Source organism: Diabrotica undecimpunctata, chromosome 5 (assembly GCF_040954645.1).
Source record: "Diabrotica undecimpunctata isolate CICGRU chromosome 5, icDiaUnde3, whole genome shotgun sequence".
NCBI lineage: Eukaryota > Metazoa > Arthropoda > Insecta > Coleoptera > Chrysomelidae > Diabrotica > Diabrotica undecimpunctata.
This window is the reverse complement of record NC_092807.1, coordinates 16,060,555-16,086,766: the sequence shown is the minus strand read 5'-3', so window position 1 is coordinate 16,086,766 and position 26,212 is coordinate 16,060,555. Positions and strand designations below refer to the sequence as shown.

General features: G+C 33.6%; 1 protein-coding gene across 1 annotated transcript in view; it reads right to left on the bottom strand.

The window, feature by feature from the left end:
- Positions 1 to 21,736, bottom strand: part of LOC140440534 (uncharacterized) — a 193,743-nt gene extending 172,007 nt beyond the window's left edge. The window contains exon 1 of the mRNA XM_072530911.1: positions 21,528 to 21,736. Within this exon, the coding sequence (XP_072387012.1) occupies positions 21,528 to 21,713 (186 nt within the window). The 5' untranslated portion in view covers positions 21,714 to 21,736. The remainder of the gene's footprint in view (positions 1 to 21,527) is intronic.
- Positions 21,737 to 26,212: the final 4,476 nt, after the last annotated feature.

Here is a 26,212-nt window from a genome sequence, read left to right as displayed (position 1 = left end):
TAATGAGTTTTGGAACATGGAATGTGCAAGGTATTCGGACTAAGCTTGATGAGGTGTTGAAAGAAATTAAGAGGTTTCAATTAGATGTAACAGTCCTTACAGAAACAAAAAAGAAAGGGAACAGGGACAGACGAGTTTAAACATTTTGTTCATTTCTATAGTGGAGTAGGAAAAGACAGATGAGCAGCAGCAGGTGTAAGTATATTGATAAAGAAAAGGCTGTTACAAAATATTAAGAACTGGGAACAAATAAACGAAAGGCTAATAAAAGTTGAGATGAAGCTAAAAGGACGTAACATAATGGTAGTGGGCGCATATGCACCTTCTGAAGATGAAAAGGACGAGGTAAAGGATAAATTTTACGACGAATTGACGGACCTGGTAGAGAGTATTGGAACTAAGAAGGAAGTAATTCTACTAGGTGACTTAAATGCTAGAACCGGAAGAAAAGTAAATAGCAAAGTGGTCGGTCCATTTGGAGAACAAAAAATAAATAAAAACGGTGAGAGATTAATAAGTTTCTGCGATCATATGAATTTAAAGATAATGAATGGATATTATCAGCACAAGGATATTCATAAATTCACGTGGATTCAGCCAACGAGGTATTTGAAATCAATAATCGATTACTGTATATGCAAAGAAAACTCCACAATAAAGGTTAATAACGTTAGAGTCCATCGAGGAGCAGAATGTGGATCTGATCACCATTTGCTTAAAGTGTCACTACTATTTACATTTAAAGGAAGCCAACGACAAAGTGAAAATGAAAGTTCAATGATACTGCAAGACATTTCAACAAAGAGATATAATCTATAAGGTTTTGAAAATGAGTCTACCCAGTTTCTGTATCGAATGAGGTTGAATCTGAAATTGCACGATGTTTGTTACTCCTCACCAATTAATACGTACAACGAAATTATGAAAGCTCTTGACGAAGCTGCAATGGAAGCTTTTGGAGAAGTGGATAGCATAAAAAATAGGTGGTGGAATAAAGAATTAGAAGATCTTGTGGGGAAGAAGAAGAATATGTATAACAAATGGCTAGCAAAAAAGGACCCTTACTATCGACAACAGTACAACAGCTTAAACAAAGAAGTAAAAAAAGAGGTAAATAAAGACAAAAATGAGATGTGGAATAAAGCCTGCGATAACGTAGAAAATTTTATGGGTACAGCAAGAAGTAAAGAAGCCTGGAAAACAATTAGAGGTAGTAGAACTGATAGAAAAGAATGCAGTAGGTTAACTCTAATAGCCCCAGAATTATGGGTCGAATATTATGAACAAATGCTGACAGAAGATCGAACAGAATTCCAAGATATTGGCTAACAAAAATATGATATTTCCTACCGCGAAGAAACTGAAATAACACCAGAAGAAATTAAAAAACACGCCAACGCTATGAAAAATGGAAAGGCTCCAGGACCGGGGGGAGTACCCATTGAACTGATACTGAATATATCAGCAATCTATATAAAAATAAAGGCGACAGAAAAGATTGTAAAAACTACCGAGGGCTTAGTGTAACTAACTCAATCTGTAGAGTCTACGGGAAGATAATTAAAAGCCGAATTGAAGGTTGCTGGGAAGCGCTGAAGATCAGAGTGGCTTTCGTACTGGTCGTTCTTGTATAGACAATGTGTTCTGCCTAAAACAAACAATAGAAAAGCGTTTGGAACATAACATGGAGACAAACATGGTATTTATTGATCTTCAAAAAGCGTATGACAGTGTCCCATTAGCCAAGCTATGGCAGGTGCTAGAAGACAAGAATATTGCACCGATTTACATTAATGCTGTAAGGGAGTTGTACGATGATATGACGAGTGTAATAAAGATTAAACAAAACGTGACAAAAAAGATAAAAGCGACCAAAGGACTTAGCCAAGGCTGCTGCATTGCACCTACACTCTTTAAGATTTATTTGGAGCGGGTTTTGGATATTTGGAAAAGAAAATGTGAACCTGTGGGTGTTAAAATTGGAGACCATACACTGTACAGCTTGCATTTTGCTGATGACCAAGTAATACTTGCAGAAGATCAAGATGATATCCACTACATGTTACGAAAAATAGATGAAGAATATACTAAGTGGGGCTTATCAATTAATCCATAAAAAACAGAGTACGTAGTAGTGGGAGGTGAAGGAAAGCACTTAGAACTAGGAAGCAAACAAATTCAAAATACTGATAGCTATAAATATCTCGGTGTAAACATTACAAACAATGGTCGGAATACAAAAGAAATAGCTACTAGAATTGGTCAAGGAAATTCAGCAATACGTCAACTGAATAGTATACTTTGGAATAACCACATCACCCGAAACACAAAAATTAGGATATACAAAAGTATCATAGAAAGCATTGCTACATATGGTTCAGAGCGTTGGGTAATAAATAAAAATGACGCATCCAAAATAAAAGCAATGGAAATGAATTATTGGAGAAGATGTTGTCAACTCACTAGAAGAGATAGAGTAAGGAATACTGAAATCAGAGAGCGTATGGGCATAGACATTGACGTCCTGGAAAGTATACAATGCAAAAGGCTGAAATGGTATGGCCATGTAGAAAGGATGAATGATCAACGATGGCCAAAGAGAATGTTACAGTGGATCCCCACCAACTGCAGGAAAAAGGGAAGACCAAGAAGATCGTGGAGACAAGAAGTAAAAGGTGCAATGGAAGATAGGGGTCTACAAGTAGATGACTGGAACGATCGCAAGCGTTGGAAGCTAGGTTGCGAGAAACGGCGGCAGCTGTAATAAACTCGTTATATATATATATATATATATATATATATATATATATATATATATATATATATATAGTTTTCTAATTCATGGGGATCTTCTTTTTTGTACACTAGAATTACCTCAGCATTGGTATATTACTGTCCAAAAGGCACATGTTAAAAAGTTTTTTTATTTTTTAAGTGCCTCATCTTTGTTTGAGATTTGTTATTCTTAGATTTTCTTAGGGCTAGTTTTATTTCGACTATTGTGATTTTCGGTAGTAGTTCTGATTCTTGCTTGACAATGCCCTTTTTCCTTGTTAATATTTCTGGTAATTGATCTTCTCTACTATTTGCTTTGTATTGGCTTGTGTACAGCAATTTGTACAATTTGTAGAACTATTTCACTATTTTAAGGGTTTCCTCTTTGTTGGTTGTAAGGTGACCATTACTATCTTTATCTTAATTATCTGCCTTGTCCTCATTCTTACTCTTTTTCTCAATACTTTCATATTTCTATTGTTTTCAATGGTATGTTCCATTTGTTCTTGGTTATATTTTCGAGTGTCTTATTTAACAGCTTTGGATATTTCTTTATTTAATTTTTGTAGTTCGTCTGCTTTAGTTTTCGTCTCGTTTCTCATTTCTCTTCTTTTTTGCATTAGTTGACGGGTATTTTGGATAATATTCTCTTCTTTTTGAGTTCTAGGACAGAATTTGTTTTGACTTTCAGACTTCTAGAAAAGCATTTGTTAATTTATTATTTAAGTCGTTTATATTATTTTCTGTTTTAGGACTAGTAAGTATGTTGGAAATAAACTCCTGGACAAAATTAACGCACCACTCATATTTTTCTCAATAATCTTTATTTATTGATAATTTACTGTACGACAAGTTGCCTATGGACCTTGTTTGACAGTGACAGTTGTTATGTAAGCTAATAATAATCTTGTTTTAACAATAATTTGTATTAAACTTCGTTTTAGACTAAAAGTGACTTAAACTTTTCATAAAAAGTACCGATTAAATCAAAGTGATTGTGAGAAACAAGCTTTTTATTGTGATATTTTTCATCACATGCATGTTTGGAAGTTCATTTGCATAACAATCAAATAAAGCATGAACCGCCAAAGAAATTTGTCGATGGAGGAGGCAGTGCGAGCATCGACTCTCCTAGATGAAGGATATTCAATTCGATACGTTGCAGGTTTGTTAGAAAGACATCATTCCAGCATCAGTCGCAAATTGAGGCGATATAATGAAACCAGGGTAGTACCATCGATGACCAGGGCAAAGGCGAAAACGTTGCACTAATCAAATTGATGATCGTTTTTTGAGACAACGTGCGCTCAGAGATAAGAGAGTCACAACTTGCTATAGCAATTTGCTAAAAAATGAACTAGCAGATGTTCGAAATGTCACGATATCGTCTCGAGCAGTTAGAAGACATTTACATGAAGCAGAATTGAGCAACAGAAGACCGGCCAAAAAACCCTTGCTTACCAGAGAACACAGGGTTCAGAGATTGAATTTTGCAAGATTGCATCAAAATTGGACCATCGATGATTGGAAACGAGTACTTTTCTCCGATGAGACTAAAGTAAGCCTAAAAGCTCCAGATGGTCGTGAGCGTGTCTGGCGAAGGCGAGGAGAAATATTTTCCAGCTGCAATATCTCTCTTAAAGTACCTTTGGGTGGTGGCTCTAATATGTTTTGGGGGGAAATTTGTTTTAAAGCTCGTACGGAGTTGGTCCCCATACGTACGAAGTCTATGAATGCCTATTATTACTTAGACAACATTATTGTAGAACATGTAATGCCTTTTGCTCCGTTTCTTGGACCTAATTTTTTATTCTTGCAAAACAACGCTCGTCCTCATGTGGCTCGACAGGTTATTGGCTACCTAAATGATGTTGATATTCCATTATTAGAGTAGCCACCTACCAGTCCGGACATGAATCCTATAGAGCATCTATGGGACTATCTCAAAAAAAAGATTTGAAGTCGTAGACTCCCTATTGCCAATCACAACCAACTCATTGAGGCCGTTATTAAAGAATGGGAGAATATTCCGCAAACTTTTGTTAAACATTTGATATCAAGCATGCTTCGACGCATAAATGCAGTCATAAGAAGTAGAGGAGGGCCTATACGGTATAAGTGATGACCCAGATGCATTTTATTGTGTTACTTTACTGATTTTGTTCTTTTTGAAATTTGGAGTTATGCTAGCTTAGTTACGCATTTCCGACAAAAACAAATTTTTAAAGAAACAATCAGGCAAATTAAGGTCATGATAAAGTCATGTTGGACTTATTTGTAGGTGTTTATTATTATTTCAATGTAACTTAGTTTTATTTTGTGTTCATATTGTAAATATTTAGATTATTGAAAGTGGTGCGTTAATTTTGTCCAGGAGTTTACATTGCTAAAAACTATCTATATCTGATGGTTTCATTCATGATTTTGATTTGTTCTTCTTTTTAATCATCTTATATCTCTCCTTCTTTAAGCTTGTTTCTATTTTATCTCGTACTATTCTATGATCGTTAATTTTAAATCATTTATATACAACAGATGATTAAGCTTGGCCACAACAGTATTGTTATTTTTAATGCTAAATCCTGAGTCAGTGGAGTTCAGCAGCTGGGAGAGTGAGTTCACCGCTAGACAGAACTAAAGTGGACACAACGAGTCCCTCTTAAAAAGGCTCCGGTTAATTGGGATATCTTCAGTTTTGATATTGGTTTCACCAGGTATTTGAAGGTCTTTTACTCTGCCATTATTTGCTTCAAAAAGGTCACGACATTATCATCGAATTTATATATTTTTAATATATATCTATAAGCCATTCATGCGACACTGCATAAAAGGCCTTCTTGTAGTCAATGAAGGCAGTAAAAGGTTTCTTTTTTTGGTCTACGCCTAGTTGGAAATGACTGAGTCGATAATAAGTTGTTCTTTGCAACCCATGGAGCGCGTCCTTTCTGTTAAGGCTCTATGATATTATTTAGAGCACATTGTTGGTAGATACTCCGGGCTACACAGGATGTGACCAAATTGTACAAAGTTCGAGACTTCTTCAGTAGTGTAGTAGGTTCATAAGGAATATTCTTGTAGTGTTGACAGTTATTCGTCGTGTCTTTAATCCATCTTGCATTGTTGTTATGAATAGCTGGCGTACAAAAGTTGGTTTCCCCATAACTCATGAATTTCTTCTTGGTTTGGGTAGGATTTATTTACATTTTCTACAGAGGAATTTCGTTTCCTATAAAAAGCCTGCTCCACATGCTTAAAAACTATATAATTATCCAGATTTAGCCATATAGCTTACACTCCCTCTAAGGGGAAAATTTACTCATCCCAGATATCTTCGGTATCAAAAGGATTGAGCTCTGATGGGACTCTTTCCGTATTACCGAGCCCTAGGTGACTTGGTATGCTGGAGTATTCCAAAGTACAGCTTTCTGCATGGATTTATAAAGATGTTCATTTAGAGCTAGCTGTTTATGTTCTCTAGGAGGTTTTTGGGAATATTATTATCCAATTATTACGATTATTTTTTACACAAAATATCATCAGACTGTTGCGATGTGTGCAATATTATGAATTTGTCATATTTGAAGGGTGCAGGAATAAAAGGGTCTCATCGACATTTTGTTCGTTTTGAGTAAATCAATATTTAAGGGATAATTTACATATGGCCTCTTTAAAACACATAAACAACTATAAAATCATATCCCCTTATTACTGAATGTCTGTATAATATAAATATTTACTTTTGTTTGTCTAATTATATACTCGTTATAGTCGATCTGTTAACATTCACGCATCATGTCAGATATCTGCAAAGGAACAAGGGGCTCTTTCTTGCAATGTACCCCTTTTTGTACTTTATCTAAACGCATAGTCTCCTTAACGATTAAACAAAAGTTGGGTTTTTCTGTGGGGAAATTAATGTAAATAAGATTTCTACTGTTTATTGACATAGCAAGAGATGTTTAATTTTACAATGTTACATTAGTTTAAAAAAACTTACTACTTATAATATTTAATGTTAGTGTAGTATTCGGCCGCATTCTGTGAACAGAACTTCTTTAAATCTTGTAGGTCCTTATATTTTTCTACAGAAATTGGCAGGACATCTTCATATGCAGATCCTGGTAGTATGAATTCAGTACCAAGTATATTCTTTATGCGTCTTTTGTTTCTTCCAGCGATAGAGGCTGTTTCCACACTCCATTGTATGTTGAACGGAAGTAGATGTTAGTGTTTAAATTAGTAATTATTAGTTCCTTTATCGGTCGTGATGAAAATATTAATTTCTTGGCATATATCGTATCAAGATGGGATGTCCAACTTCGAAAAAATTAATGGTTAACATTAATTACCTCAAATGGCGTCGATGTTTGACGAGAATCCTTAACTACCTGAATAATCCAGTCTTCAGGAACCTCTGTCCTAGTTGAAGATTTGATAAGTCCCATATTTTTATCTCACTCTAAGTATGAGTGCCCTCTTACTGGAAATGTCATCATTACAGATTATAACTTTTTGACGTGACAACGTCTTAAATTAGGTTGTGGCTCGGAGTCATTCATGAAAAAGTGTAACGCCCGCTCACGTCTGTTACGATTAGTCACCGAACGAGAGAGAGGCCCGCCGGACCGGCGAATGCCTTGCGTCTCTCTCCCACTCAAACATGATCGGTCCGCTGCGCGCGCAGCACTAGAGAATTAGGCGCGTTGAATCGGTGCGTGCTTGTGTCTCTGTCTTTCTCGAGCGTTCTTGGCGTTCAAGACACATTACAGCAGAAACACTTCCTTTCATTTCATATTTCTCCTATCATCGTCCTATCCTCAACAAAATCACTCAAATAGAAATTAGTTAAGTTTAAGTTTACATGTACAATGTTTTAGTAAACAAAATATATTTCTATAGTTAAAATTTGTGCAATTCTTATTTTCATTCAATTCCTTGTTCCTATTGTGCAATTTAATAATATTCATATCAATAAATATTCTACCGAGAAAAAGACGTTGTCACGTAAAATCTTCGCCCGTAAAACCGACTTTACAGGCAACCGATTTTTTTTTCTACATGAATTAAATGATGAAGGAACCGAAACATTGTGAAATTTTTGTTTTGGTCACTGCAAGGGTCACAAAAGATACTTAGGTGTTTTGTATTTCGTCGCATAATATTGTACACGAAGTGGTGAACAAGAGAACAAACGTCATCACTACCTATCTTCCCCCCCATTTCTGGATAAATGTAGAAGATACTTTGTGATGTAGCCAGTACGTGAATATTAAATACGTATTCAGAAAGTTGCCTTTTATAGTAGGCATCATTAGTTTGAATATTAGGTACTGGAAGATTTTTTCCGTAATCTATGCAGATAGATTCTGAAAAATTTGCGTTATTTCTACTGTTAATTCGAGACTGTAGTTTTCTGTCATAGAAAGTGCCTGCTTTTAGTTTATGAATTTTGTTTTCTACATGTAATTTATGAATATCACGATCAAGGGATGCTAAGCGATTCGGATGATTTGTACCTTTTTTTTTCAAAGTCTAATGCTATAACTTTAATTTGATATTCATCACATACACTACAAGTATCTGTGCGTGGATAACCAAAACTTATATTAAAATCTGTGCAGAATATACTCCGGTATGTTTCATAAGATACTGTCACGTCTTTGTTGTCCTCTAGAAACATCCTGTACAGTTTTTTTTATTTTTAATTCTTCTCTTAAATACAGCTTGGTTGAGTCGTAAAGACTATAATGGCTAGTCCGTCCCTTGAATGAGTTTACGTGTGCGCGTACTTTACTTTTAATTTCGTCGTAAAGTCTGTGGTGGTTTCCATGTTTTCCCCTTTTATCACTTGGGGCGATCCCTGTTTTCTTCAGACTACTGACTACATATTCAATTTTCTTCTTAGTTATACCATGAACCGACATAAAAGCTTTCTTATATACGGTAACCTCTGTCACCTGAAACTCTATCATAGCAAGCACCCTATACTTGTAGACAGCGTCATAATGGCGTGCGAATCTTCATTCTTCGTATTTGAACTGAGATCAGGCAAAACTGAGATCGAACCACTCAAAAACCTATTTTGCACATCATGAGATTCAAGAATATTGAAGTATAATTTTGCAGTATAGTTTGTCGAGCTTATTTTGGTATTTGCTCAAAACACTTTCTTTTACACTCACATGATAGTCCCGGTTAATGACTCGCGAGTTTTATTTTTTTTACAACGTCTGCCATCTGCCCGTGTGACTTTCTTTTCTTAGCTTTTGGCTTTACACACACTCCTATACTATCAATACTAGTTTCATTACTTATTTTAATTCTTACGAACACTATTTTAGCTAAACAACACAGACATCAAAAACGTATAATCTCTCTTCAAAGAACGCGTAAGAGTAAAGTACCTATGACGCAACAATGAACAGTTGTTACTGAAAGTATGGCGAATTTCTCAGAAGATCAGGTAATGGGCTCGTAAACAGCCTCTTCTATCGCTTTTTAGCCTGCAATGGGCCCCTTATTTACTAGTTTGTATCGCAGTCAGCACCTTTTATTCCTGTACGGGATTATAATTTTATGAAATATAAGCGGAATGAACCCCGCTTATCAACTTTTAAAAGCACTGGATGATTCCCCATAAAATTTGAAACAACTTAGCATAATAAGGTGTAAAACTCAAAAAATGTCGATGAGCCCCTTTTTTTCCTGTACCCTTCATTTAAATGTGCTGAATTATCTAAAGGTGAATGTATTTTTTGCAAAACTTTACATTGTTCTGAAGCTAAAAAACGGTACGGTTAATCATATACGCATATTATTGTATTTTTTACTTATTTCTAAGGAGTATGATTTATTATTTTACAGATTTAGCCTTTCATGGAAACTTCTTACATCTCAAAATGAAAAATTTCGTTGACGTCATCTCTGCAGTAAATAACGTTTAATAAATCAAGTCAACCTGAAGTCTGAATATATTGGCATTCACAAATCGGAACCTTTTAATAATTTTACTTCGGAAATTAAATTCAACTGATTTATTTCTTTTTGCATTCTGTTTTGTGTAATGTGTTTTTCTTTTACGAAAAATATATTTCACTAAATCTTATTTTCAATAACATGAACTCTATCAAGCCTCACAAAAAAATATTAATTTTTGGTGATTTCTTAAAAGATAATGTTAACTTTGTACTCATGTTAAATCTACTGTTATTTTGTTATAAAAAAAATTAAAAATAGAGTATTCAGTTCCTAACTTACCGAATTAACTAACAAGGAAGGTCAGTTAGGTTAACCCTTAAATTAATGATCTTTTTTATTGATGTCAAATATCAAAAAAGGCCTTTAACGGAAGCTTAGAAATAACGAAAGAATATAAAAAAATAAAATTTAATTTTATAAACATTTGTTTTTGACAAAATGCTACATTGTGCATACAAGGTCAAGTTAGGATATAAAATACACATTGTTAATTTACATGAAAATACAAAATATACAAACAAATTATTATTTTTATTGAAACACAGTACCACACCACATTTCTGACACTTTGTATGTGTAAACCCCTAACAATTGGGATATTTACGTTGTTTGTTATCTTCTATAGTCAGCAGTGTCCATATTGGTCCCTCCTAATATCTTTGGGGGGAATGTATTGAGCTGGTTCTTTCTTTTTCTTGTCTCGGATGTCAGCTTCCAAAGTACTTGGTCCCCCTCTTTTTGATGTGATTGTGCTCATCTTGCACACACTCTGCAAGTTCTGTGCAAAAAACTACTTGTGATAAAAGCTTTGATTCTAAGTTCTTAGCAACCGTCGCTCTTTTATGGAATATCCAGGAATTGGCAACTGTAAAATCAAGTGACAAGTCAGACGAAGAAATTGAAAATTTTTATAACAACATAGATGAAATAATGCGATTGAAAAAAAGAGGTGAGATAACGATAATCATGGGTGACTTTAACGCTAAAATTGGTCGTGGTACTGAAGCAGACCACATAGGAGCATACGTTCTAGGTACCAGGAATGTTAGATGAGGTAGACTTGTACAATTCTGCGTAGAAAACAATCTGATAATAGCCAATACCTTTTTCAAACAACATCCTAGAAGGCTATACATGGAAATTACCTACAGACAGAAAAGACAGAATTATTAGAATTTAAATTGACTTCATTTTGCTTAAAAACACCCTTAAGAAGTACATACAATCAACGAAAACATACCCTGAAGCTGATAAACATAGCCATCACAATCCAGTTATAACGGATTTCAGATTAAAAAGATTTCTCAAAGTAAAAAAAAACAGTGACAAGAAAAATAGACATCTCACAACTGAAGAACCCTGAACAGAAAAAAGAAATAAGTATCAAGCTGGAGGAAGAAATAAAAATGATCGAAAACTTGGTACAGACAGACATTGAAGTAACATGGATTGCTCTAAAAACAAAAATTACAAAGATACAAGAAGAAGACATCGGGTTCTTAAAACACAACAAAAAACAAGAATAAATAACGCAAGAGATCATGGACCTCATGGACGTAAGAAGAAAACATAAAACAAGCCCAATAGAATACAAGCGAATCAACAAAATCATTCGAAAAAGTGCAGGGAGGCAAAAGAAAACGGGACGTCAACAAAATACCTGGAAATCGAACAACTTCAGGAAAAACACGACACCTTTAATATTCATAAAAAAGTAAAAGAAATGACAGGTAGACACAAAAAGAGACAAGCAACAATATTAAAAAATGATAATAACGAAATAATTATGGGTACAAAAGACAAACTAGCGAGATGGAAAGAATACATACAAACTCTTTTTGACCACGACAGACCTTGTTCTCCACCATCCTCAGATAATCAAATAAATAGAAAAGGCCCAGAAATAACCAAAGAAGAAGTGATCCATGCAGTAAAATCTCAGAAAGATGGAAAAGTCTCCGGTCCAGACAATATCAACGTCGAAATACTAAAACTAATTGCAGATAACGAAAGTAAAAGCCTAGACTTAATAACAGCACTATTCAATAAAATATATGACACAGGTAAACTACCAACACACTGGCTAAAATCAACATTCGTAGCATTACCAAAAAAATCGAATTCCTCACAATGCGATGATTATCGAATATTAAGCTTGATGTCTCATGTCCTTAAAACTTTTCTCAGAATTATCCATACACGAATTTACAAGAAGTGCGAGTTCCAGATGAGTGACACTCAATTCGGATTTCGAAACGGATTGGGAACACGAGAGGCTCTTTTTGCTTTAACTGTGTTAACGCAACGATGCAGAGACATGAATGTAGATGTATATGCATGTTTTATTGGAGTCAACTGGAGTTGATGAACAAGAGTTGCGAATTATCTCAGACCTATACGGGCACCAAACGGCAACAATTGAAATAGAGCACACAACATCTGAAGATATACAAATCTGACGAAGAGTGAGACAGGGTTGCGTCTTATCACCGCTACTGTTTGATTTGTATTCGGAGTCTATATTCAGAGAAGCATTAGACGAGGTCCAAGGCGGAATTAAGATTAACGGAATAAACATAGACAATATCAGATATGCTGATGATACCCTCTTAATAGCAAGCAACGCACAACAACTACAAAATATAATAAATGCGGTAATTCACCACAGCGAAATGTTTGGTTTACATCCAAACGTTTCCAAATATAAAACTTTAGTTAAATGTGTCGATAGCAATTTGATTTAGTTTGAGTCTTCTTACAAACTCTCTCTGATGACGGGTAGACCCAGAAACACGTGTTAGGGAGTGGTCAGAGACTCAAATTAAATCGCAACAGTCTTCGTATAAAACTTAAGTATTTTCAAAGACACTAATAAACGTATATATGTATGCCAAGGGTCAAATAATAAAACAGGTAAATTCCATAAAATATTTGGGAGCAAATATCAATAGTCAGTGTAATCCAAAAAAAGAAATCCTATCAAGAATCGAACAAGCAAGGAAAGCATTCATAAGCACGAAAACGTTTTTTACAAGATCAGACCTTAGTCTACAGCTTAGAATCCGAATGATCAGATGTTACGTTTTTTCTGTCTTACTGTATGGCTGTGAAAGTTGGACAATGGACTCTGACATAGAAAGAAGAATAGATGCCTTTGAGATGTATATATACAGACGAATGTTGAGAATTCCATGGGTACAAAGAGTTACTAATGTTAAGGTACTTCGTCGCATGTGTAAACAAAAAGAATTACTAAGAATAATCAAAGAGAGGAAAATACAATACTTGGGGGCCATGTGTTGAAAGGCGAAATATATGAATTATCTCAAGTTATACTGCAAGGAAAAGTACAGGACAAAAGATCAGTAGGAAGACGCCAGAAATCGTGGCTGAAAGACCTGAGGAGATGGTTCGACCGCTCATCTGCAGAAATGTCTCGAGCAGCAGTTTCCAAAACTACAATTGCCATTTGGATCGTCAACCTTCGAAAGCAGACGGCGCCATGAAAAGAAGAAGCAATCAAGTAAGTGATACCTGAAGTTACCATTTCCTACTTACCAAATTTTGTATATTCCAATATGGCTGTTAAAAGTCAAATGAAAACTCGAATATCTGGGGCATATAATGAGAGGAAGCAGATACAGGATAATTCAGTTGATACTCAACGAAAAGATCGACGGAAAAAGAGGAATTGGTAGAAAGAAATACACTGGGTCCGAAACCTTCGTCAATGGACTGACTTATCAGCAGATGAATTATTACATTACATTTATTACAAGATCGAGAACGATATCGGCAAATCGTTATGGAAGCTAGCTACGCCTAAAACTTGGGCATGGTACTCAAAGAAAAAGATCCATTTTAAAAGATAGAAATCATTTAAAAAAAAAATATGCTAAATGCCAAATTTATAAACTCCTTTGGCAATTTTGTAACAATCTGTATAACATTTTTTCAAGCTTCTCCTACAGTTTTTATTTTAATAATACAATTTGCCACCTTGTTTTTCGTGCTTTTTTTTTTTTTTTTTAAAGCTTCTTGTTATTTTAGTCTCTTGTACGGTAAAAATCAATTTCAAATTTAGTCTATTCCCCGAGGTTAAAAGAAATATGCAGATTCGACGAAAATTTACGCGATGGCATTATCTCATAGAGACGGCCCTTGGGGATGACACTCTGATGACTGTATTCAGGATAACTTGGCGGCGGTAATTCGACGGAATAAGAGGTAACAGTAGTCCAAATCAATATTGGTTAGTGCGAACGGCGATATTCAACCTGCGGTGATAGAACACGTCGATATAAATTAGAGATATATACCTGGTTTAATAACAATATTTTTGATGTTTGGATGTTTCAGGAAAATTTGATATATGTATGTAAATTAGATCTACAAGCCATGTGCGCTCACTGATTGCTGTTGGTATAGTGACGAAGAGATCTTTGAAGTTTCATAATAATTATTTTGTAATTATGTGCTTAATTCGATCATTACTTTGCTATAGGCTAGGTCTAAGTGGTTCATGGCACTTAGACCTAGCCTTTATGTCTATGTATTTTATATGCGCTATCTCAAAGATAACCGCACCTGAAAAAATTTTGACAATTCCGATTATGGCTATGTAGCCCAGTCTGGTTATACAAAAATCATCGATTTCACGGCAAAATGTTTCGCAGATATCTGAAGCTTTTAAGACATAGGTGGAGGTTACTAGATGACGAATAGATAAAAAGATACTAATATTTTTACCTTGCGTTTTTTTTAAACAATATTTTATGGTCAGAATTTGATTTTTTATCTATAAGTTTTTTCCCTTATAATTTAAATAAATAATATTTATACCATTTTTTTATATCAGGAATATCTTTATCTTTCCGTTTTTTCAATTAAATTGATAAATAATTTACGGAGATATTTGCAAAAAAGCAGTTTTTTTGCACTAATTTATAAATTTAATTAATTTTTTTATTAACAAAATAAAATATTATTAACACATTTCAACATTGAGGAATTACCGTCCTTTAAATTTGTGCGAAATTTCCCTTCGATCGGTCAAATAGTTTTTAAAAGTTATTCAATTTGTTTATCCCTGGGACTAATTATTTAAACCATTGAACTTGCCCTATGAATGATGCTAGACACATTTAACAAATTTCATAGGATTTTTTAAGACTTATACTATCTCAGAAGTTAAATGAATATTGAGTTTTCATCGAAATTATGTACAAAATAAACGTTTGAAAAGGGGTATGTTTTTTACTTATAAACAATTGTAATAACTTCTACATTTTTCAAGCTACAGACTTGTACGTACAACCATTCGATAGGTGGTAAAGAAACTCACATTTACCAAAAAAAATAAACCTTCTATGAACAATAGGAACGAAGTTAGCGACAATTTTTTTGTTAATTATATCTCCATTATTTATAAATACTAAGAATTAAATTTTGAACAAATTTTAAATGAAAATCTAAACTTTATATTGAATTTTATAGCTATAAAATTCATCCAATTTTTTGAAACTTAAAACCTTTCGAAACGAAGTTACTTTCGAAAGATCGACATAGGAAAGTGGAGAGGAAACTGTTTTAGCTCCTCGCTGCAAAATTTAATATTATGGTTACGGATTTATCATTTAAAAGCTTCAACAGTTCTGTAGGAATTTCATCAGGTCCATTTGCTTTTCCATTTTTAGCGTTTCTTATTGCGTATTCTACTTCTTCTTTCAATATGTCTGGCTCAGTTGCATTGATTATCTGAGTTACGTTGTTTCTATCGTCTTCAAATAATTCATTCAGGTATTCTGTCCATCTTTTTATTTTATTCTCTAGATCTACAATAAGATTTCCATCTTTGTCTTTAAGTTTACCTATTTAGCATTTCTTTATGCTTCCTGTTATCTCTTTTACTTTTTTGTGCATATTGAACGCATCGTACTTTTTCTCATAGGTTTCCATTTCTTCACATTGTTCTTTAATCCACTCCTCTTTGGCTTCTTTTATTCTCTTTTTTATGTGTTTATTTATTTCTTTGTATTTGTCTGGGTAATTCTTCATCTTTCTTCTTTGTTTTATCAGCTCTAGTATATCTTGTGTCATCCACCCCTTATTCTTTATTGTTGTTTTTGTAAGATGTTTCTTTCCTGCTGTTTATATAGCTGTATTTATGTACTTTAATTTTTGGTTAACGTTGTTTGTATCGTTAATTTGTTGCTGCACTAAACGGAGGTTTTCATTTATTTCTTCTCCTGTTTCTTGTCGTATATTTTTGTTTCTAGGTTTATTTAAATCTAGTGCCTTTCTGTGTGGTCTTCTAATCTTTTTTGGTCTCGCCTCTATCACAGTAACTACCGGGTTATGATCTGAGCCTATATCAGCTCCTGGGTACGTCTTAGTACATTTAACAGCATTATGATACCTCCTTGCTATCATAATGTAGTCTATTTGATTTCTCACTATTAAGTCTATTACTATTCTCACTATTCTAAGTATTATTACATCATTGATATAAAATGAAAAAAGATATGTTGATTTTCCGTGATTTTCCGAGATTAATGGGGGGTGAAAATTATGTCATCATTATTAATACTGCGACAGACTATTCGAGCAAATTAAAAAAAAGTAAGTATTTTTCGAAAGTACCGTCGTTTCGAAAAATTAGATACATTTTATAGCTATAAGTTCCGATATAAAGTTTAGATTTTCATTCAAAATTTGTGCAAATTTTACTTCTTAATGTTTATAAACAATGGAGATATGATTTTTTTAAAAATAGTCACTAACTTTGTTCCTATTGGTCATAGAAGGTTTTTTATTTTTTAATGTGAGCTTTTTTACCAGCTATCCAATGGTTGTACGTACAAGTCTGTAGCTTGAAAAATATAGAAGTTATTACAATTGTTTATAAGTAAAAAACATACCCCTTTTTCAAACGCTTATTTTGTAAATACTTTCGATGAAAACTCAATATGCATTTAACTTCTGAGATAGTCTAAGTCTTAAAGAACCCTATGAAATTTGCTGAATGTGTCTAGCATCATGCATAGGGTAAGCTCAATAGTTTAAATAATTAGCCTCAGGGATAAACAAATTAAATAACTTATAAAATATTTGACTGATCGGGGGGAAATTTCGCACAAATCTAGAAGATGGTAATTTCTTGATGTTTAAATGTATTGATACCATTTTATTTTGTTAATAAAAAATTAATAACATTTATAAATTAGTGTAAAAAACTGCTTTTTTGCAAATATCTCTGTAAATTATTTATCAATTTTAATTAAAAAAAAAACGGGAAAATAAAGATATTCTTGACATAAAAAATTGACATAAATATTGTTTATTTAAAATATAAGGGAAACAATTTATAGACAAAAAATCAAATTGTGACCATAAATTATGGCTTAAAAAAAAACGCAAGGTAAAACTAGGAGTATCTTTTCATCTATTCATCATCTAGTATCCCCCACCTATGTCTTAAAAGCTTCAGATATCTGCGAAACATTTTTCCACCTTTTTTTTTAACCAGACTGGGCTAATGGCCAAACCGATGATCATCTACGTTTACATCTAGAAGCAAAGTAAGACAGTTATTATTTAGATGATTGTAAATAAGAGTAGTGTGATGAACTGAAGAACCGTTGTATAAAAATTACATTTTTTTTCAAATATTCTTCTTCTTCTTAACGTGCCCCATCCCTAAGGACATTGGCGATCATCATGGCCCATTTGACTCTATCTATAGCCGTTCTGAAAAGTTCTATTGACGTTTTTCCACTCCATTGTCTCAGATTCTTCAGCCAGGACGTGCGTCTTCTCCCCGGTCCTCTTTTGCGTTCCACCTTCCCTTGTATGACCAGCCGCATCAATTCAAATATTAAGTGGAACATTTTGCAGTAGTTACGGCATATGATTATTTAGAAAATCCAGATATATAGCATCATTGACACGCTTGTGAATACGCAAAAATACCACTTTAAATATTTATAGATTGTCTAGTTTGGCGCTAATCTGCGGTGATAATTATCGACTGTCAATTCTTGATGTAACTGCATGCGGGAGGGATGCATTTTATGTTAACGGAGGATTTTTGCCGCCTAAGTTTGATTAATGTCTTCTTGACGTGAAATTTCACGAGTGCTTGTGTGGGGATCTTCAGCAGTAGCTATTAGTACATCATATTCCTGTTCTTCACTTAGAATAGTTTGGGTTCTATCATTTCTTTCATATACAACTGACCCAGTGCGAACAAAACGATCAATTCATTTTTAAAAGATCTTGCGTTTGGCTTCCTCCGTTCAGTATATGGCTATTAATATATACTGGATGCAAGAAGAAAATTTCTTGAGATTATAGACCGATTATTTTTTAAAACCTACTAACTGATACAAGTTGCATTTTACTAAATTAATAATTGCTTATCTCAATCGACATTTCGCTTCGAACTAATGCATGAAACTAATAGGTCTACACGATGTCTACACTTAAGTTCAATAATTATTTTGGGGTGAAAATAGAAAGAAAGTACATAGACATTAAAGTTAAAAAGACAAAAAAGGACCTAAATTATGTATTAAAAATTCTTAGAATGAAAACTACATTTAGTCAATGACAGATGCGAAACAACATATATTACAAATATGTTATATATCTATTAAATGAATCATCGAGTTGTAGTAATAGGACACCGGAGCTTTCGAAGGATCAAACTTGCAACTTTTATTAATTTTAAAGTTTGTTTGGACCACGCAAGAAAATATATTAGAAATTTCACCTTATTTGAAACGAGGGTAAAGGTCAGAGTATCTTCCAATATAAGAAGCATCTGTGTTAATTGAATTCGACAGTAAAAGAGAATATTGATTCTCTTTTGTGACCTTCGTCAGCTCTGGTGACAACTAAATTGCTATTCTCCCAAAAAACTTTTTTGGTTTTTTTTTTAAATTATAAAAAGTGTAAATACTTCATGGATAATATGAATAAACCTATTTATTATACAGAGTCTCTAATAACTGACGTCCGTGCTTATGGTGTTTCGCATTAAATTATTGAATAAATACCTTTAGGCAATACGTTTTTTCTACGATAGTTTTAAAATTGCACAAGAAAACAACCTCTCTAAAGTAGCAGAGCTAATAGGTACATTTAAAATTTTTAAATTAAAAATATAGATAATTTGTTTAGTACAGTTAGAACACTGCAATTTTTCCAAAACTTTACCAAACAACTTGTCAATAATAGAGAAATTTCGAATAAGTGCCATAGCACAGAATAAATAACAATCAGAATGCCCACTCTGCTTGTCAAGGTAATGCCTCGTTCGCGCAGACGGAATCATCCATGTTTTAAACGGAACCAGTGCTGTTCAGTGAAATTTTATCAGGTGTGTATAGAAAAATTAACTCGGTTTAATTGATTTACGGCAACCATAGACATAATATACAATATTTTATGTCGTACTTTTAGTTGAAGAATAGATTAAATTATTTCAAATTTACTAAATTATTAATCTCTTCATCTCTTCACCACAACAAAAGGGGTCCTGCAGGGTTCCTTTTTCTCCAACTCAATTCAAAATATACTTAGAGAAAGAGAAAGCCTTGACTACATGGAAAAGAAAATGTGAAGGCATGGGAGTACCGGTAAGGGAACGAATACCTACATATGTACGTTAAGCTTTGCAGACTATCAAATAGTGATTGCACAAGACCAAGACGACCTCAGCTACATGATGAAGAAACTGCAAGAAGAATATACCAACGCTGACCTAGATATTAACCTCGCGAAAACCGAGTACCTATCTACAAGTGAAGAAGACATAGAAGATCTACAGATTGATGACAACGCAACAATCAAAGGAAAGGATAAATTCAAATACTTGGGGTATATAATCACGAAAAGGCAACAACAGAGGAAGAAACTACACAAAGATTAGGACAAACAAGAACAGCAATCCGACAACTTTACTCAGTATGGTGGGATAGACACCTAAATATGAAGACAAAAACACAGATTTGTAAAACATTAGTGTGAAGTGTTATGACATATGGGGCTGAAAATTGGATCATAAACAAGAAAAACAGCAGTAAGATAGTAGCAACAGAGATGGAATGCCTGTAAAGATGCTGCAGAGTAAAAAGAATGGATAGGAGAAGTAATGACAAAATAAAGCAAAGAACATCATTAGAAACAGACACATTAACATATATAGAACAAAAAAGACTAAAGTGGTATGGACATGTAAGAACTAGCGACAGCAGATGGATAAAGAGAATAACCGAATGGAGCCCCATAGGAAGGAGGAAAAGAGGACTACCCCGAAAATCCTGGAGGAACGAAGTAGACCACGCCATGGGTAAGAGGGGCCTAAACGATTAAGAATGGGACAACAGAGAGATATGGAAACGGTTGAGCGAGGGAAGGCAGTGAATATTAATCTCTAATTAATTATATATTAATCTCTAAAAATTTAAATTATTGTTCTGTCGTAGTTTGTCACAAATTTCTTAATCCGAGTTTCCGGTTAAAATATGGCAATCGAGTACTGACACACTTCAAAGGTGGCATCTGAGAGTGGGCATTCTGATTGTTATTTATTCTGTGGCCATAGTGATATGTCAGGTAATAATGGACTGCTTTGGATTATGGGGATTAAATAAACAAAAATCTTGCAAAGTGGAAAGGGAGAAATATTTTGAGGTTAATTTATGGCTGATCTGATATCGGCTTAAGCTGATCAGCTACGTCAGCATTAACAACTAGAAAGAGCATATGAAAACTACAGTAGGAAAAGACAAAATACATATTAATAGGAGAAACAGATAATGAAAAAGAAAACAATTTTCAGATAGATGAAAATACATGCATGTTCAAACGAGTTAGAATTTACTTATCTGAGTATAAAATTAGATAAAAAGGGACATGAGGCAGGGGAGATAAAGTCAACAATAGAAAAAGAAAACAAAAAGTATGGATCGTTGCGATCGTTACTAAAAATCAAAATATGTCTTAAGAAAAACAAAAATTGGATAAAACAATTATCAAGCTGACAGCTGTATATGATAAAAAGATGTAAAAGTTAAGAGAGGAATAATACAAAAAATCAATATATGAAGTTATAAAAATATATGGTAAAGGAAAAAGAAGAAACAATAAAGAACTAAAGGAAGTTTATAACAAAACAAAAATAACGACAATAATAAAAAAAGAATACTATATTTAGGATCCTTAAAAGAATGGGAAAGAAAAGGGTGCCAAAAATGATTCTATCACAAAAGCCAATACAAAATAGAAGAAAAGGTAGACAAAAAAAGATGGAAGGACAGCGTATATAAAGCCTTATCAAAATGTAATATTGAGAACTGGAAGGAAAAATCATTTTACAGTAATCAGAAAGTGGTTACGAAATGTGTAAAAAAACTAGAAAAAATATTAAATGTATTTTATATAAATAAAAATGTAAACAGTAATTATAATGAAATATTCAACTTTTTCTTCTCTCTACGTAAATAATGCAAAATATGGTGTTTTTTAAAAGTAAACTGTAGGTGTATTAACGAAATAAAAGGTTATTCCTAACATTGTTCAATAGCTTCCAGTAAGGTTGGATTTGCAGTTTACCTAATTCGCCATCGAAAACAAGTTTCCTGGACATATTGACTTGGCAATAATCGTTGCTTCATAAAAACTATATAGTAATAAGATTTTAGTTAACTTTAAGTTACTAAACTTTTATCTCTTAAATATTATTTATATACTAAAATAAAACTACTTACATCAACATGCAGTCCCGGCTGGGGAAAAACTCTGGTGGGCGGTTCTTCTTTGGGCACATATCTATAGAACTCGCCGCTGTCCCGATACCACTTAACTGAATAGAGGGGGGATCCCTCCAAGTCGTACTCACAACCAAGAGTCACCGAATGGCCCACGCGTACTGCTCGTGGTACGTTAAGACGCATTCCTTTCAGACTTTTGCTACTGTTTATCCCTGTAATAAAATAATATCTAATTATCGTGAGGTCTGCTAAGAGATTTCATAAGAATTTTTCACTTTTTTTGCACAATGATTGATAATAGACTCTAATAAAAAATTGCAAATTTGGACCTTTTATATGTTCAATTGATTTCATGCATTAGGCTTAATTTTGAAAAAACAAATAAATTTGATCTCAGGGCTCCTTATACCGTTAATTATAATAAGTGGATTCAAAGTATTGTTTAAGCAGTTGCCTTTGAGGAAGAATGGACAATAAAATAATAAATTAAACCAAATAATTTTGTGATTCTAAACTATTAAATAATTTATTAAAAAATAATCAAAAAAATTATGTCAGACAATTTTACAATCAATCAAAATCATATATCACATGCGCGAATCCGCATAATTCAAATTACAAATTCATTAAAATTCCTATAAAAATTATCAATAATTATGTGAACTTGTATTCAAATAAAATATCTCTTCTCTGTGTTTTCTTTTTTAAATTAAATCAAGGCAAAGAATTTTGAGAAATATTATTTCTTTTAATTTTTTTATATCTGAATTAATTATGATCTAGTTATGATCGTGGTTGAAAGTCTTTGTTGATTACATGGCAAACTATCCTATCCTGCTTGTCAACGTCTCTCGCACACACTATCGCCGCAACAGTCTCTCCAAAATCTCCTGGACCAAACTCATATATCACAGAAACTCAATTTCTTTCTAGTCAAAAGAATTTTCACTTAATCGATTAGTACCAAATATATTACACTCATGTTTGTTTATGAGAGGATGTACTTTTGTTGTCCACTGCTACCAATCCTTGGGGCTCGTTCCACAGACACAAAACACCTTTCACAATTTTTATTTGACAAAAACTCTGCTAGATTTCAGTGCAGGATATGGAACAAAAACAATTTGCTTCTTCCGACGTTGAAATCACAGTAATTTTCTCAAAGAGAACATGACTTTCTCCACTTCAATTCCTCCTTCTCCTTGTAGCAGTCACAACTGCTAACATATAATTAATTAATATAATTTATTATTAAAATCCTAAAACCCCTCAGAATCCCGTTTATGAAACGTTTATGGGCAATAGACGAGACGATGCGCAAACTAAAATGAGCAAGAGGTGCTCGGCGAAGGTCAGTTTTGGCCAACAACTCAAGCAGAGAGGTGTATTTCTCCAAGCCTTAACCGGCATTTTTTTGTCTTTAAATCGGGTAGAAAATCTGGGATTGGATTTAATATTTTCCCCGAACATCAAGGGAGAAATTAGAACAGATGATAAAGAATCTTGATTGAAAAACCGACTTCCAAATCTATAGAAGTGAATATTTAAGACCCGGCTTCCAAATCTACTGAAATAATTATTTAAAACCCAGGTGAGCAATTAAATCATTTAGTTTTATAGGCCTATCATTTTATTGATATTTTCATTGTCTTTTGAAATATTAAAAGTGTAAAATCCGAGTTTTCTCATATGTATCATGTGGCCTTGAGCCTAGATCGTTAATTTATCGGACACCTAATTAGTTTTTCTGTTTTTTTTGTATACCTATTCGGTATAAAAAGTTTCATGCCTGATTTACTAGATATTCTTTAAATGCGCAGACGCAATAAATAGACAGGATGACAGTCAGCTGATAAAATAAAATGTTTGTTTGTTGTGGTAATTCGATGTAAGAGTATGTGTTGACAGTCATCTTTGGGTGCCTTGATGTTTCTCTAAATGTTATTTTTTGTAGATTTCACCCGATTAGGATAACGTTTAATACTAGAATTAGTTTAACCAAACACCTAATTCAACCCATTGGAAACCAGGAACCGATTGTCTCCAGAACCACAGCGTTCCTCTTCATTCGTTTTTTTTCGGAGCCTCAAGGATCGTCAGAGTCTTAAGGGGACTTATCCAGGACCGCTGTAGTGTTGTGACAGACAGTAACAACTAGTTTCTCAGGGTTAAGGTTTTTCTTGTAATTTACAACTTTGTATATGCATATACCAAAGGTTAGTACTTATTACAGTTTTTGTAACATCTATAAAAGTTAGGTAAATAGCTATTAATTAATTAAATTAGATTCATTGTTAGGGAAGGGGTTCATGATTTTTGTATAGCGGTTTTTAAAAGGGAAGGGAAGAAATTTATGTATCAGGGTTTTTAAAAATTATATATATATATATATCTTTCCGAGTCTGTTGACCATACTTTTGTTCCACCATCAGTTTTGTTAGTTGTTAATATTATAAATATATTTGTTACAAGTAGTTTTGCTTTTATTTCAGTTCCTGCTTACAATTATAATATAGCAGAACAAGGTCAATAGTGTCTTTTCCGGTTTTTAAACATTATTACAGGGTATTAAATCAATAGTATTTTATTCCTTGTTGTTCATAACTTCATTTATTTTTTTTGTTAATTTCCTTCAGAAATTAGCTGGCGCCCATTTTAGTATTTTCCTAGGCATCTCCGTATATTCTCTTATCTTACCCCTTTTATAGTTCCAGATTTTCCGGTGCATTATTATATTGTATTCTTTTGGTTAAAAGATCTCTTTTCCCCTTATCTCAAAGCCAAATTCTAGTGTAGTGAGGCTAGCCCGAATTCGTGCTTGAGGTTTTGTGTCTCTGTGTTCTTTTGAGCTAAGCCATTCTTTTTATTATAACTTCTTTGCTAGTTCTTCTCTAATTGATCATCTCCTTCTCCATATACCACCCCTAAATTTTATTTAGGTTTCAATTGGCGTTTTTGCGTTTGCAACTTGAGTTGTTTCAATTGGCGCCCAACGTGGGGCCTCTTTTTTTTGCACGTACTTTTGGCTTTATATCTTTGGTTTTTTTTTCTCCCACTTTAATTTCTGGTTGTGTACCTTTGGTGTTGTATTTTAATTTTCAGCTGTGTTCTTTAACTCTTGGTTTCTTAACTGCAACATTGGTTTTTGTATTCCAATATTTAGTTTATCTACATTCTCTATTAAATATACCCGTAGTACCCTTGTTTTGCTATATTGTGGGTAGACTGAATAAATTGCTTTTTTTGATTAACTTAATATCCATATTGGATTAATAATAAATAACATAAGTATATATTAAAAAGGAAAATTATTTAAATATTTTAAATTTAACTATCTTAACACTATAAAAGTCCGGAGTAGCACCAAAGTAATTCACCACTGTCTGGAAGTAACATTTTTTTTGAAATTTCTAGGTTTCTCAGGGATTGTAGCCGTACCTTGCATTTGAGTTCACGACTGGATAAACAAGCAAACATTACTGGTAAAATAATTCAATTATAATAATAACCTGGAAACATAGAGTAAGTTAGACTTTACCTATTTTATCATAGTTTTCCTCATATATTTTCTGGTATATTTCCAAGTTGTATAAAATGTCTGCTTTCAAGGTAGAGCATCTGTTAGGTCCAGAATTAGAGTACGAGTTGAGAGTCCGGCACTTAAACGATCCATCTTTGACAACAGTGGAAAGGAAAAGGGTAGTGTTGCGTGGTACATTAAAGCAAGCTGCAGCAAATCGGAGTTATGCTGTTCTGTCTGCTTCCCATCTTAATTTTAAGGACGAGATTGCGGAAATAGAGGTTACTCTTGCAGATCTGGTGGTCAAAATAGGTTCTTTTGTGGGTTCTCCTAGTGATACTGCCGATGCTCGCTATACTTCTCGCTTAGGTCATGTTGCAGCTAGAGTCCATCTGTTAGAAGCTACAACAGAGGAAGAGGAGGAAGTGAAGAGGTCTCTTAATTTCAGGGTTCTGATTCTGGAAGGTGAACTTGATTGTAAAGTGATTCCACAGGCACAGTCAACTCCTCATAATGCTAGTGTTTCAGTAAATCCATTTCCCTTCGTTAAGTCTGCTCCTATTCATAAATGGGGTGTCCATTTTTCAGGTCAAGATAATGAAAATGTTGTTAGTTTCTTAGAGAAGGTAGAATGTCTGCGTATAGCGCGTGGTAACAGCGAGGAAGAGTGTTACTCTTCTGCTGCCGATTTATTTAAGGATTCAGCCTTCACTTGGTATCTCAATAACCGAGGTAGTTTTGCTTCATGGCAAGAGTTAGTTGCCAAACTTAGGTCAGATTTTCTTCCATATAACTATGAGGACAATCTTCTTGATGAAATTAAGTCTCGAAAACAAGCTCCGCAGGAGAAGGTAACTATATTTGTAAATGAGATTGTTAGTTTGTGTAAACGGTTGGAGACTCCTTTGTCTGAGTCACATATCATAAGGATCATTAGAAAAAATTTGTTGCCATCGTATCATTCTAGTCTGGCACTTACAGATATTTCTTCAATTGCTGACTTAACGGAAAAGTGTAAGAAGTTAGAAGAAGTTTTGTCATGGTCTTCTGACAACGTGTCTAGAGTCCCTATTCATCAGAATTTCAGAAATAATGACTCATCTTATTCTGATAGACCCAATTATTCACGGTCTAGTAATAGTAGAAATTTCAGAAATAATGA